Source organism: Euleptes europaea, chromosome 4, assembly GCF_029931775.1.
Source record: "Euleptes europaea isolate rEulEur1 chromosome 4, rEulEur1.hap1, whole genome shotgun sequence".
NCBI classification, from domain to species: Eukaryota; Metazoa; Chordata; class Lepidosauria; order Squamata; family Sphaerodactylidae; genus Euleptes; species Euleptes europaea.
Window position 1 is genome coordinate 56590488 of NC_079315.1, and position 16118 is coordinate 56606605.

General features: G+C 40.5%; 1 protein-coding gene across 1 annotated transcript in view; it reads right to left on the reverse strand.

Moving 5' to 3' along the window:
* Nucleotides 1-16118, reverse strand: part of TUT7 (terminal uridylyl transferase 7) — a 43040-nt gene that overhangs the window by 766 nt on the left and 26156 nt on the right. The window contains exons 17-27 of the mRNA XM_056847922.1: nt 14611-14714; nt 13620-13709; nt 13422-13535; nt 13248-13325; nt 10591-10768; nt 9598-9645; nt 9419-9510; nt 7725-7840; nt 6450-6790; nt 1628-1701; nt 873-936 (exon numbers count right to left, since the gene is read on the reverse strand). Of these exons, the coding sequence (XP_056703900.1) occupies nt 873-936; nt 1628-1701; nt 6450-6790; nt 7725-7840; nt 9419-9510; nt 9598-9645; nt 10591-10768; nt 13248-13325; nt 13422-13535; nt 13620-13709; nt 14611-14714 (1299 nt within the window). The remainder of the gene's footprint in view (nt 1-872; nt 937-1627; nt 1702-6449; nt 6791-7724; nt 7841-9418; nt 9511-9597; nt 9646-10590; nt 10769-13247; nt 13326-13421; nt 13536-13619; nt 13710-14610; nt 14715-16118) is intronic.

The window sequence follows — 16118 nt, forward strand, 5'->3', positions numbered from 1 at the left end:
CTTTCCATTAATGTGTGTTTTTAGTTTACAATGTTGGGAGCCCTTCTGCAGTGAGGAGGAGAAATTGGATACTGGTTAAACCTGAACTAAAAATCTCTTAGAACTTCTAGAACACTTATAGTTAATTCCACTCCATCCACTATGACTTTGTCCAGTACCCATTATTAAACATCCCCCCTTCCATAAATAGGGAGGTAAATCCTAAACAGAAGTCGTACCCTTCATCATCACGAGTGTCAAGGGCACTGTGACGCATACAAGTAATGACTCCAATATGCTATGACATAATTGGTTTCAAGTACAAATTGTATGCAACTTGTTTTAGAACAATATTTCAGCAATTGTAAAACATACATTTTATGAAGGACTTGAGGCCTACAAGGCACAAAAGCCAGGGGAAAACAAGAAGACAGATGCCATTTCAGCATGTTGTGGAAAAACAGGTTTTAAAATATTTGAAAGCATCTAAAAAATTTCTTTTACAATGTGTGTTAGTTTTTCTCGCAGCCCATGTAGCTAGGCACTCACCAAGGGAAAATTAGCCTGCCCAACCCAAACTTTAAGGCTCTCTAACTTATATGGGTGTACTAGAAAAAGGATGGTTTATGTGTGCATGCACCAGGGTTGCCAGCTCTGGGTGGAGCCTGAGGAGGGTGGAGTTAAGGGAGGGGAGGGACTTTAATGAGGTATAATGCCATAGCATCCACCTTCCTAAGTGGCCATTTTCTTCAGGTGAACTGATCTCTGTCACCTGGAGATCATTTGTAATAGTGGGAGATCTCCAGCCACCACCTGGAGGTTGGCAACCCTAGCACACACACTTTTACATTTAAATAATGGGTGATGTAAAAGAAAAGGTATAAATTACAAACCTGACTGGGGACTCAAGAATATCTTTCCTTGCTGTTTCTTTTTTTCTTCCTGTAGAAGCAGTCCCTTAAAAAGGGTTAAAGAATGGGTGAACATATGAAGTTAGTTACTGCATGATGCACATTTTATTTTTTAAAATTATTATTTATTTGAGTTCCAGTGGGGACCCAAAGCAGCTTACATTGTTCTCCTCTTCCTAATTTATCCTCACAATAACCCTGTGAGGTAGGTTAGGCTGAGAGTATGTGTCTGGCCCAAGGTCACCCAGCAAGCTTCCGTAGCAGAGTGGGGATTTGAACTTTCGTCTCCTAGTTCCTAGTCCGACATTCTAACCACTAAATGCAGAAACAGGACAGTACTTGAAACATCTAGCTCAGAGTTCCTCAACTTTTTAAAAACTTGTGGACACCTTTGGAATTCTGACAAAATATGGTGGGGGCAGCACAAAATGGCTGCCACACCTTATCTTCAGTCACACAGTGAAGATCATGCTGTGGTAGCAGCTGCTGCCCAAACAAAGGCTTTTCTAAACAAAATATGCACAGCCAATCCAACTTCAAATGGCCAGTCAGAAGCCTTGGTGGGCAAAAGCCCACTTTCTAAAAACACTTGGTAGGCAAGGTGTCGGCCGGTACCGTGGTGCCCCTAGGTACCACACTGGAGACCCCTGATGTAGCTGAATATGTAACATGAATTGTGACACTTATACTTAGAAAAGAAGGGTTTTAAAAAGCACCATGCATGACATATTATTCACCTGATTTAATCTACCAGAGTGTTTAACAGCACTGGATAAAGGGGACCCACATGAACCTTCTGGCTTCAGAACACCTAAGAAAGTAGAAACAGAAAGGTGATTTAATTGTAAAAGGAAATTAGATTTTGTTTTGTTTTTAAAATGAATCAATTCATATACATAAAGAATTTATTCATATAAAGCCAAGCAACAGTTTAGCAGACATTAAATCTCGGGGAGACTTTAAAATGAGACATTTTATGTTTGCACGTAATGCAAAGATTATATGTGGGACTTTACGAATAAGACTTTACGTTCTTATTCGTTCACTGCACAAAAGTAATTATCTAAAAGTAATATATACCTCTCAAGGTCACCTCTCCAACAGGATCTCACTTGATAAAGGAGTCAAGCAGGGCTGTATTTTAGCCCCTCTACTTTTCAACTTCTATATTAATACCTCGGCACAACAATTAAGGAACCCAAGCTTCCATCCCTGCCTTATTGTATGCGGATGTTATTTTGTCTCACTCACAAGAGGGCCTTAGGAGAGCATTTGCTTTATACTGTAAAGAAGAAAAACTTACAATACACTATCAAAAAAACAAAAGTCGTTGTCTTCACCAAAAAACATCAAACTCTTAGATGGCAAATTGAAGACCATAACATTGAACAAACCAAAACTTTTAAATATCTTGGCCTGGTCTTCCAGTCATCTGGACTCTGGAGAGCCCAAGTGCTACACGTTGTAGTCTGCTAACAAATCATCTCCTGCAATACTAAAATTCCACTTTACCAAAGGAGCCTCCTATATTCCTGCAGCACTTAAAGTCTTCCAATGAAAGGTTGTATCTCAACTTTTATATGGTTCCCACCTTTGTATCTATAAGGACAGGCACTCATTGGAAGTGATTTAAACCAAGTTCCTGTGAAAGATACTTGGAGATCTGCGTTGTGTCCCGAACACCCTTCTCAATTAGAAACTGGCTTGATTCCCTTAAAGACCTATATGTGGATCTGCACATCCAACTACTGGCTAAAATTCATATTTGACCCCAAAATCTATGTTTCCCTCCTTTAATTCATGTTGACAACCACAACTCAACCTGGCAAAGGGCAATCAAGAGGAAACTCCAGAAACATGGCCTTTCCCCCAAGCCAAAAAGCAAAAGGCACGATAAAACAACAACTTCGGGATCACACCCTTCAATCAGATAGGGCTCAGATACACAAATACTCATCCACCCTGTATTATACATTTCCAATCCGCAGACTCTTGAAATTCCTAAATACCAGAGAACTTATACCCTTGCATGTTTCAATGTTCCACCTTCTGCTCTTCTGGACAGCAGATTTCACCACGTTCCTCTTTCCCAACGACTTTGTCCATGCAAAACAGGGAAAGTGGAAACTACAGAACACGTCTTGTTGCACTGCCTTTTCTACAATGATTTTAGTTTCCAGTACATTGTCCTCATCCAGTCACGTTTTTCCAGGAAGTTCTGAGGAATTCTATGTTTCCCTACTTCTCGCAGACTCTTCCCAGGAGATAACCATCCAGGTAGCCGAATTTTGCCTCCGGGGGAGTGGGATATGCAAACGGCAATCTGAGACTAACAATCCTACTCCACAGATGGCCATCACCCATCTTTCATAGCCTACTCTTTTGACTTAAATTTATCACCTGTTTATCTTATTTTAATTCCTTCGCATTTTGTATATATATGGAGCTGATTTCATATTGAAATAAAGACTGACTGATTATATTTGGGGAACTAAAGAAACATGAAAGAATGAACATTGGTTCACAATGAATAAGCCCAATGCATGGTGTAGGCATAAGACGAAGGAATTGTTTACAAGTACATCCAGCACCTGGAATTTAGCTTACAGCGGTAAAGAACTGAAGCTGCTACTTTGCATCTGTTCTATGCACATTTCCAATTTTCTCCATAGTTCTATTTAGATGTCATGATCAACTGTGGTTTAAACTACAGGTGGCAGCATAACCTTGGTTAGGCAACCAGAAGTATAAGCCATGGTTTGTTTGTAAATCCCAATTAGTCTACTGCTTGCCTTCTTTCTTGTCTCCAAGAAAAAACACCAGATATTATTCTGAGCTCTCTTGCATTGCCACACTACTGGCAAAGCCTCACTATTGGTCAGCTGCAATAAATGCACAGGAAAAGGGCAAGGCAACTCAAGCTGTCTCAGAAATATTCAGTCCACGCTCAGGTAAGCCAATCAGTCCCCATCCTGCTTCTGTCCAGATGCTTCATAGCATTCCCTCAAGATTTTAAACATTCTGAAACAAAACAGATCTTTTACAGTCCTTATACATGCCTTTTCACTGTTGTCATTTTGCCACATTCCCTAGCCTTGTTTCCTCCCAGAAATAAAACAAAAGATCAGGAAGAAACACAAGATTATGTCAGGTCACTCCTCTTATGGGAGAGATGGTCTTATGGGGAGGAAGGCTTGGCAGCAGGTAGATTATGAACCTCTTTCAACTGCAACAATGATTGCAATTATTGCATATATTGGCAAACTGAATAAAAGCAGTAATTTTTTTGTCCCACTGCCTTTTGCATTTTTCCCTCCTGGAGTTGCAGTATTCTGCTTGGTGAGTCACCACTGGCAGGGAGGGGGAGCTGCAGAGAGAAGACGGAGGGCAAGAATGTCCTGGAAAGACACCATCAACAGCTGAATGCCTCTGGTGTATGGCAGATATTTCTGTCGTTCTGTGCAAATGACTATGCAGCTAGACTGTGTTACTGAACAGACTGCAATTACCATAGGTGCCCACATTTGGACAGATAACTAGTTTAATGAAAGTGGATGAATTAGATTTCATTTGCACTGAACAAAGGAGACAAAGGAAGAGACAGGATAAATGCAAGCCTGATAAGTCAAATTCATGCTCATTATGATCAAACCCTCTGTTTTTCCCCACTCTAAATAAGTCAATTCTGTTGTTTTTGCACTATAGTTTGAACTGTGCAAAGGTTGGTGTGTGTGGGTACTGATGACCAGAAGCACAATTTTATCCATTCCATGTATAGACACTACACAGGCAGTGATTGGGGTAAGAAAATATACAAAATAACTTTAGTTATTGTAAATAAAATGAAAGAAGAAACTGACAACTCTAATATTACTATGTTCAAATATAAACTACTATGATGGTATAAATGTGATCATTATTAGGGGTGTGCAAAAAAAATCCAGTAAAATTTGAGTTCAGGTTTATTGGGCCCAATTTCTTTCAGGAAACTCGAAATAAGCCGAATTCCCATCCCGGTAAATATGGGAATTTAGTTTATTTTCGGGTTTCCCTGGGGGGGCGTTTTTTGAGGTAGAGGCCCCAAACTTGCACGGTAGCTTGCAGGGACTCTCCGTTGGTTTGCGTCTTTGTAGCGAAGTCGGCTGATTGAAAAGTTCTCATAATAGAAACCAATGGGGGGGTTTGCAAAGCTCCTGTGGGGACATTTTTGGGGGTAGAGGTCCCAAATTTTCAGGGTAGCTTTTAATGACATTCCTTGCACGAACCCCAAGGTTTGGTGAAGATTGGGTCAGGGAGTCCAGAGTTATGGGCTCTGGAGAGGTCGCCTCTCCCCTCTCCATTGACAAGCATTAGCCGACTTGCGAAGGAACAGAGAATCTGACTGACTCTTACTTTCCAATGCATGTCTATGGAGGCGGGAGGAGGTGACCTCTTCCAGACCCCATAACTTCGGACCCCTGACCCAATCATCACCAAACATGAGGGTTCTTGCAAGGAGAGTCCCTGCAAGCTACCCTGCAAGTTTGGGGCCTCTACCTCAAAAAATGCCCCCCCCCCCGGGAGCTTCACAAAGCTGGGGAGAACCCGAAAAAGCTGGAAAATCACCCAGTGATTTTCAACAATTGTCAACAATTTCAAGGATGGAGAAAGCATTCTAATGTGTAAATTGCAGAGAGGTAGTGATATAGTAATAATGCAGATCTTAGTTAAATAGACAGAGTATTATTTGATTAAGTGCTACGGGTATTTTAGTCATATTAGAACTGTTTTCGTTTTTTTAAAATAATTTGTATCACTAGAATTTGATTTTTAAGTAATGTTATATCTAGGGTTTTTTTCCTTTCTTTTATTGTAAAATTAAATGTTTCTAATAAATAATTAATTAAAAAAATGAAACTGCTACTGGAGAGAAGGGAGCACGATGAGACCTATCATACAAAAGACTGCACAACTTTTCTGAGCTCGCACCATTGACATTTAAAAAGGAACACAGGATGTAAACAGAGAGAGACCTTGGAAAACAGTGCATTCTTGCACTTCTATGGAATCTGACCCATGGTCCATCCGGCTTGTTAGTTTCTTCTCTTACTGGCAGTGCCCCTCTGAGGTCTCAGGGGGAACATGTCCCACTCTTGCTACCTGGGATCTTTTTAACTAAGATGCTAGAGACTGAAACTCAGACCTTGTGCTCTGCTATTGAGTTTTGGCCCATTTCTGCAATGGCATGAAAAACTGCCTGTCTGGAAACACCCAGTACATACTGTGAAACTACAACATGTTATTAAAATCCAAGTGCAATCTTCAAAAACAAACAAACAAACAAACAAACAAACAGGGAACAAAAAATACCTTGCCAATTCAGATGGTAAGGCAAGCTATAGTTTGCTGAAACCTGAAAATGACTAACTCAAACTTAGCAGCATAGGAGGGATCATATGGTTAAGCCCCAGACCTTAAATGTTTGTTCATACAGAACACCCATTACCTCTGAACCCTGAATCTTCCAGTTAATCTCCTTAAACTTGCAATTTAGAAACATGTAGAATATTAGCATTAGACTGCATATAGATTTCATACCTGTTGCTCCTTTGTGCTGTGGGCACTCTTTTTTAATGTGGCCTTCCCTTCCACAAATAAAACAGCGTTTCTCTCTTAAATCCCTGTCTTCTTGTCGCTTCCATTTCTCCACTGGCTGCTTAGTAGTCTTCTCTTTTCCTATTTCCATTGTTCCCTTGCCCAATTTGCTTTTATGAGTACATATCTGTAATTTCCCATCGTTCAGTAAAACTTCTCGTTCTGTAGTTTTAACTGGGGTCTCTTTGTCCTCTTTACTTCTTTTTTCTTTGTTTTCTATATATCTTTGGTTTTTGGGATCTTCACTGTCATGCCGTCTTCTCAGCCTAAGAGAACACAGTATGAATTATAATCTTAAAGTGAGAAAAATGTCTCATATGCCGCACACTTTTATCGTGGATGTCTGGAAAAAAAATGACAGTCATAATGTAATTTTTGCACATGGATTTACAACCTTTTGTTTTAATTTATTGCTTCAGTGGTGTCCTTCCACTTTCTCATTTTGTAATTTGCAGTCAATCTTCCTTGAAGCAATTTTTTATGCCCCAAACCCCCCAAACAAATCTTTTGCTATTTTGGGCATTTTCATATCACTGTCCTATCCGAGGATCATTAGTATACATACATTCAGTATCTATAAATGAAAACACAATGAATACACAAAAACTATCCCATTTTGTGTAACTGGACATTCATCTGGCAAATGAATAATAGAATCAAAGTGTATTCTCTTGTTGGTAAAAGCATAATTCAGTAACACAAAAAGGGAGCTTTTGCTGGAAGCTCCTGAATTTTATTACTAAAATATATTTAATCTAAATATTTATGTGAAAAAAATCACCAATAGTTCTTTATTCAGAGTTCTTTCAAGATTAACACCCCTTACATAGATCAATTTAATAATTTTCCCTTTCTATTCATATAAAAGAGAGTAAAAATGCCTTACTTTTAAAAAACCCCTCAAAAGTTGCACATTCAGAGTACTATCAATATGTTAGAATTACTATCAATATGTTAGAATTACTATCAATACGTTAGAATTACTAAACAAATGTGTCTTACATACACATGCATGCACAAAGAGCAGTAGTGCAAGTGTAATGTTCCCAATTTCCTCATAATAGTTAGAAGACTGGGAACATCACACACACAAGCCTTTATTGGCATATAGACTGGGAACATAACATCTACACTGGCCCACTAAAAATGTTTATAGTATCAGAGACAGACTGCTTCTAGATAAGAGGAAAAAGTACTCACTTTCTCCGGATAGGACAGTCTTTCATGAAATGTCCTATTTTACCACAAATTCGGCAACATCTATCATTCGGAGCCAATTCTCCTTCTGTCAAAACTTCTGGGTCAAAAAAATATTCCTAACCAAAAAAAAAAAAAGACCATTATCATTTGCTATTTAACATTTTTATAAATGACTTGGAGGATGGAATAGAGGACATGATAATCAAATTTGCAGATGACACCAAGTTGGGAGGGGTAGTTAAAACCCCAGAGGACAGGGTCATTGTTCAGAATGACCTTGATAGACTGGAGAGCTGGGCCATAAACAATAAAATGAATTTCAATAGGGAGAAGTGTAAGGTACTTCACCTAGGCAGAAACAATTTAAGGCACAGGTACAGGATGGGGGAATAGTTGGCTTGACAACAGCACATGTGAAAGAGATCTGGGAGTCTTAGTGGACCACAAACTGAATATGAGTCAACAGTGTGATATGGTGGCTAAGAAGGCCAATGCAATTCTGGGCTGCATCAAAAAAGGTATTGTGTCTAGATCAAGGGAAGTAATACTATCACTGTATTCTGCATTGGTCAGGCCTCACTTGGAATACTGTGTCCAATTTTGGGATCCACAATTTAAGAAGGATGTTGACAAGTTGGAGCGGGTCCAGAGGAGAGCGACCAGAATGGTCAAAAGTCTGGAATCTATGCCCTATGAGGAGAGACTTAAGGAGTTGGGTTTGTTTAGTCTGGAGAAGAGAAGGTTAAGGGGTGACATGATAGCCATGCTTAAATATCTGAAGGGATGCCATGTTAATGAGGGAACTAGCTTGTTCTCTGTTGCTTCAGAGACTAGAACACGGAGTAATGGATTTAAACTAAGAGAAAAGTGATTCCACCTAAACATTAGGAAGAACTTTCTGACAGTGAGGGCGGTTCGACGGAGGAATGCCCTGCCTCCGGGTGGGGTGTGTGTGGAGTCCCCGTCTTTAGAGGTCTTTAAGCAGACATTGGATGGCCATCTGTCGGGAGCGCTTTGATTGTGGGATCCTGCATGGCAGGGGTTGGACTGGATGGCCCTTGTGGTCTCTTCCAACCTTGTGTGATTTTGTGATTTGACTCCTTGAAAACAGCAATGAGTTCTACTTAATGAAGAACATACACACCATCTTAAATTCCATGGCTTTCCCAGAACTTCATTTAATTCCAATAAGGGCTCTAGAAAACCACCAGAGTCTTTCAGAATTACAAGCCTGCACCTGTTCATGTTTACCTTACTTTCATGCACACAGGAATGCCAAGTCACAGCAATCTTCAAGCAATACCTTACAAATGGGCTACCCAGAGCATAATACGCTTCCCTTATTGCGATTATTTTGAGTCCAAATGGTTTATGAATAACTCTAATTCCCAGTCATGCAAATATAACAGAGAAATATAACTTGATTTGGGGTAAATTTTCAGTAATGCTGCATTACTCAAGAACACATCAGACTGTAAAATATTTAGCTAAGGAACTGTGTCACAAAGCTTTAGTGAAATCTCTGTGCATAATCACAAAACATTGACAATATATAATACTCCTTTAATAGAAACTTGTTGACTTTTTTTCTTCAGTAAGCTCTTCAGACTTTACAAATGTTTGTGTACTGATGGTGGAATGTGCTGTTTAATAAAATGTTTAGACATTTTCATGCTATCATTTCCAATACTCACCATTTTGGAAGGGTATTCTTTAGGAAATCCTCTTACTGGGATACCAAATACCCGCCTGCCATTTATAAAAGCCTTCATTATAAAGTTTGTCACTAAAATAATCAAAGAAAAATATAAATGGTATAAATGGGAAAAACAGAAGCAGTTTTGCACAGTACACTTAAGCCAAGGAGTCTTACTTTTTCTTGATAATCCAGCTCCAAGATTATGATTCAAATCAAAAGGATCTGTAAGAAGAATGTTACATACTTTAGCAAAGTCCACATAAAGCCTTATGAACAAATAAGAGTCTGGTGAACTGAAAACCAGAAGGAATGCACTATACAGAATCAACAAGATTTCTTCCCATTGTGTGTTTTTTTAAAATATCCACACAGACAAAACTGAACTTTTTGAAAATGAAAAGCTTTTTGTGAGGAAAGATACAGAACTGTAAGTTTCAAGATTCCAGATAAGGGAGAGGGAGAATTCAGTACAGCAACCTTAAGTATGAGGGAGAAAGGACTAACAGGAAAAGCTGCCCTGCACTAACTAAAGGGATTGAGGGTCAGAGGCCATGCAGATCTAGCTGCAGGGCAAGATGGTAGGAGCCACTGGCGGTTATTACAGCTCCTGGTGGCGGGTATGGAGAACTTAACAGTTATGTGCATGGGATAGCTTGAGGCACCATTCATTAGGCTGGCAAAATACACAAGAAGCCAAAACCATGAGGGCTTCCTTCTGATTGTATCAGAAATTCTGGATACCTCCTGGGACATAGGATGGGAGATGGAGTTGAAGCAGGTTCAGGGTACAAAACATTTGCAAAATACCTCCCTTTGTGCATTTTATACACCAACTTAACTATGTTTCTTTCTGTTTACTCTCCCTCATGGCTAACCCTGTGTGTTTAATGCAACACTGACGTGCAATAATTGTTCAAAGACATCGATGACGAGGCAGCTATTATGCTCTATTTGTAACAATAATTTGCCAGGATCAGATCGTTACACAAACAGGTATGGAAGTTAAATAATTTGTAATTACAAAACAGGAGGAGGTAAATAAAAAACATGAGATAAAGAGATTCTTTAAGATAAATCACACTCAAGAGGTTAGCTATATGGTATATGAAATCTGGCCTTTGCAGCATAAAAATAAAAAACACTAACATGTATAAAGCTCTATCATACCTTCAATAACAATGTATTTTGAAGTCCACTGTTTCTTGAACGTTGTAAGCAAATTTTTTCTCCTGATGCAGATAACATGCTCTTTAAAATCAAATTCTTCAGTATAAAAACGTAAAAGTCCCAGCCATAACTCTCCAATGGATTCATTGTTTTTACCAAAGTCTGGCCAAAATGCTGGCTGGAAATGAAACCCACATACTCAATATTTGGCTTCAGTGTTCAGTGCTTCAGATGAATCATTTACAACAAAGTATCAAATAACTGTATAATTCTACAAATTCAAAACCACTGCTCTTTGTTTCACTCTAAGATATCTACGCTGTGATGCTATGTAATAGATCCCATGGCCTTCTTCTACCCCAGGACCTATACTAGGGAAGAGCGGAAAAGGTTATTAGTTGACTGTTGGCAAATTTCCAGTGGACTGCCATGTCATAATGAAAAGCTCATGCTGTTGCCTCTGCGCTCCTCAGATGCTACCACCCTGAATGTCTGAGGAACACTCAGGTGGAGGAGGTACAAGTTATCCCCTTCCTTGAGAAAGTTCATGCTGTGTTTTTGTGTGCAAGCTTGCAAAAGTACATATGTGTCCTGACTAGATCTAACAGGGTGGGTTTCTTTGCAGCTGGTTCAGTTTGAAATGCACAGCCCCCAGGAAACAGTGACAATGCTGACCTGGCAGCCTTCCAACACTTTCATTTAGCACCCACAGAATCCACCCATCCTCCAGCCAGTTGGGTCTGCCCCAGCTCTAGGAGCCCAGTCTATAAAAAGGAGATCCTGGAGAGACCCCCCCAAATCCAGCCATGTCCAAACTAGCTCCAGCTACCACCAGCTGTGGTAGTCAAAGAAGGGGACTAGTAAGCACTTTCACCAGCTCACTGTGCATCTTCTGATACCTCCAGCAAACGTACTGATGGTGAGAGCCAGAATGAGCAGGGTAGAGCCAAAAGGAAATGCCTTTTTGAGATCTCCTTGTTCTAGCTCTCCCTCCAAAGCAAACATGTGACTGAGAACCAACCATCCAGTGCCTTGTGGCAGCAGGCAATCAAGACAGCAGTCTCTGCAGGACACAATGCTGAGTGTGTGTGAGGGTGAAAAAAACTATAATTGTGTGCACATGTATGTATGCCTAAGTTATTAAGGAAGGGAAAAGCTACTAGTGCTGAGTTCTCTAAGTTCTTACCTAACAAAGATGCCAGAATTTTTTGATCAGGTTGGCAAAGCTAGATGGGATTCACAGCACACCATGTAAGTGGGCTACAGGGTGTTTATTAAAGACCACAAAAAAAAGAGAGTGAAATTTGAAATCCGCCCACCCCTGCGTACAGCACAAGTGCAAGCCACCATGTTCCCCATCACATATTGAGGCTTCATTCTGCAATGGGGCCTTCAACAGAATGCCTAGCTATGCTGGGATAATGATGAAGTTACACCCATGAATCAAGAATGCAAAACAAAAACCTTTGGTTTGTTCCAATCTCAGAACCACCCCCAAAAGATAAATGAGATTTGCTTGGACCCATAATTGTAGGATCAGCCATCAGAACAAAGCTGAATATCACTATTTATCTTTCTTCTTATGGTAACATGTCATATGTCCCATCACACATAAACTGCCGTCTGAAAAAACTCACAGTATAATCAGTGGTGAAGTGGATACTGTGTGACCTACCAAAAAATAAACCCACAAAACCAAGAAATAAACCCCACAAAACCAAGAAATGACTCGGTTACCTCTGCTCTGTTTCAGTTAACAGCCAGGTTTGCTGCCTATTCATCTGCAAGAGTCTCCCTTTAATGCTTCAACTATTTCTGATGCGCATGTAAATCACTTATTTTCATAGCAAAGCACAGACATGCAGCGCAATCCTAAGGGTGGGGGAAGAGTAGTTGCGGGCTGCCTGGGAACAGTACAACCACGCCGTTTCCTGAGCGGCTTGCTGGCCTGACGCAGCAAGCTAAAAATGTAGTTTTCTCAAAAACCTGTGAAACTGCCCCATTCCGTTTCACGGGGCTGTGCCACCACTTTTGCAGGTGCAAGTTTGTGCTGGCAAAAGGTGGCATTTCCAGGGCAAAAAGACTCAGGGAGCTGACTAAAGTCAGCTCCGCCCCTGGGAACACCCCATTTGGCACTGGCGCAAGTCCTTGTGCCAGAGAAACACTGCTGCAGCAGCTGTGCTGGAACCCAGGCATGGCACTGCCACGCAGCTCCCCAGCACTGACATAAGTGGCCCTGCGCCAGCATCAGTGCCCAATTAGCTGGTGTAAGTGGCACTAACGCTGGTGCAGGGATCACGCCAGCACCTATTTGCCCCCCCTTAAGGATTGCTGTGCCTGTCTACACAGAATACTTTCAGTTGCACTATATGCATAAAATCCTTGGAACAGAACCTGATCCTCAGCACCTCACCTTCCACTTAAGAAGTTGCTGTTGATTTATCTGACACAGACCTAATGTTTTACAACTGTTTAAATATTCCATTGTAGCTGAGCCTATCAAGTTATCATGTCAAAAGAACTCAAAAAGGGGAAATAATGGTTACTAAACATGGTTTTAGAGTATAAATATATCCATTAAGTATTGTGGCGATACATTTAAGAAGGGTAAACTTTAAGGTTACATATGCAATTGGTTAATATGAAAACAGACTCACCAGTTCATCTATTATGTCAAAGAAATAGACATTCCAGCCATCAACTAAAATCTCAGGCTTCTTTTGCTCTTCATAAATCTAAGAACAGACGTATTAGACCATCGAGTGTAAGATTTGCTGTTTCTGAACTGTTTTGTGAGCATGCAATGTGCCAAAAATACACATGTACTGTACCTCTTGAAGAACAGGAATGACAGGTGGGTTTCTCTGCTGAAGGAAATAAAGCACCATAAGTGTATACGCATAGGAGGACAGGCTGCCCCTGGATGCATCACCAATGTCACACATCTGAAGAAGAGGGGGAAAAATTAGTTGGGGGAAAAGAACTTGATTGTCATTGTGTTTTCTTTCAGTGTCTGAAATACTGCTTACCTTTGTAAAGACTTTCATTGTATAACAGAGATATTTTACTCTGGGATCAATAGCTGCATAAGAGGATAAGAGTCTCGTATTATGCAGGGCCTATAAAATATAAATACATTAAATGTGAACAGAACCAAAAAAAATTTCTCTCTACAAGACTCTGGCTTGGAAAGCTCTTCCACATATCTTAACCTAGAGCAGTTCAGGATGTTTCAGATTACTCAAATTGGAATTCTGAGTAACAGGTCTACACTTGAGATGTGTATGTACACAGACACATGCAGGTGTGCGTACGCACATCTCTGAATTTTTTGATCCTGATAATCCATCAATAAGTAAAATATCTAATCTGACAACAGCAAGATGCCACCACACATACCGTATTTTTCGCTCCATAGGACGCACCTTTCCATAAGACACACCTAGTTTTTAGAGGAGGAAAACAAGAAAAAATCTTGTTTTCCTCCTCTAAAAACTTGTCTTATGGAGCGAATGCTGGCTGGGCGCGTGTGCGTCGGGACGGCGCGAGCCGGCGTTCCCCGCCCCGACAGCCAGCTGGGAGGCGGGTGGGGCGCACAGAGCCAGCTGGGCTCGCGCCGTCCCGACGCGCAGGCGCCCAGCCGGCATTCGCTCCATAAGACGCACGGACATTTCCCCTCACTTTTGAGGAGGAAAAAAGTGCGTCTTATGGAGCGAAAAATACGGTAATTTCAAAGAAATATGCTTGTAATTGCATGGATCCTCAGAAACATGTTTTAAAAGATTTACAATGTCTACAGTTCAGTGCCAGTCATTATGCCTTTTCCCCCCAAACACAACTGATCAGCTATCCACATGACACTTCACAGTCTTGTTTTTGGTCAGCATGATCGCAGGAAGTACTCAAATGTAATTTAGAAAACAAATTTTTGGGTTACAAATGAATAAGTTGCATATTCTTATTAATAAAACTCCCACAACACCTAGCTGAAAAGGTAAGCAGTTAGCAGAGTATTCTTACCAATGTATTATACAAGCTGATGTCTACTTCAAGACCACTTCGGACATGGAAAAACTTGACAATTGGCACTTTAGCAGTTGTTATGGGCAAGATATTTCTTAGACCTAAGAAAAGTACAAGGACACTGATTTTCACCCATTTCATTCAATGGCAAAGTAGATAACAATTTCAATCCAATACCGGTACATGTTCAATGAGGTTTATGCTGCAACTTTATACACACTTACTTGGGAGAAAATGCTATCAAATTCAGCACATTTTGCTTTAGTTCAGTGGTTTTCAAACTGTGTTCCAGAGAAACACGGAACTCCTTGGGATTCTAATCAGAGGTTTCCCAATGAGAAAGTGGATTTACTTCCCTGAAAGATGCTTTCTAATATTTTCCTGCAATTCATGGCCACAGGGCACACTCTCAGTTCACATGTAGTAAACTGAAGTACTACAGGTCTGGTAAAGACATGCCCCCAAATCTTCATTAATGAACAGGGTTTTCACAGCAAACAAGTCAGTATGGAAAGGGCTGTCCTTGATAATCAATGTTTTAGTGCATCAGCAATTTAAAACACAACAACAACCTATCACTGAACCTACATCCCTCCTTCATCATTGTTGACACTAACATTTTTTTAAATAACCCAGCTAGAATATATATTATAGAATATACGAAGAGCCCCGTGGAGCAGAATGGTAAGCTGCAGTACTGCAGTCCAAGCTCTGCTCACGACCGGTGTTCGATCCCGACGGAAGTCGGTTTCAGAAAGCCGACTCAAGGTTGACTCAGCCTTCCATCTTTCCGAGGTCGGTCAAATGAGTACCCAGCTTGCTGGGGGTAAAGGGAAGATGACTGGGGAAGGCACTGGCAAACCACCCCTTAAACAAAGTCTGCCTAGAAAACGTCGGGATGTGACGTCACCCCATGGGTCAGGAATGGCCTGATGCTTGCACAGGGGACCTTTACCTTACCATCTATATAAAATATGCTGTGTATTTATACACAGGCTTTGGAAAAAGCTATACAAATTCTTGTTGTCAAACTACATTTGGTCTGAAGGAAGCTGTAGCTCATCTGCTTGGCATGCAGAAGGTCCCAGGTTCAATCCTAGGCAAGTAGGTTGATGTGAAAGACCTCTGCCTGAGACCCTGGACAGCCACTGCCAGACTGAGTAGACAATACTGACTTTGATGGACCAAAGGTCTAATTCAGTATAAGGCAGCTTCATGTGTTCATGGGAACCTGGACAAAGGGGGAATGCCCTGCTGGTTGGAACATAAGTTCTTTTATTTCTTTGTGTTGTTTTTTCATATTGGTGTTATTTAAATATTTATAAGGCTTTTGAATTGTTGTTACTCAATTTAGGTCCTTGGATTCAAGGGGGAAAGGTTGGTATATAAATATTTTAAATATATAAATTTGGTATTGCTGCTCCTCAAAGCTCTTCCAATTTTGTAATTCCCCACACCCACTATATGTCCACAAAGGTTATGCTAACGAAGCTATATGAACACTA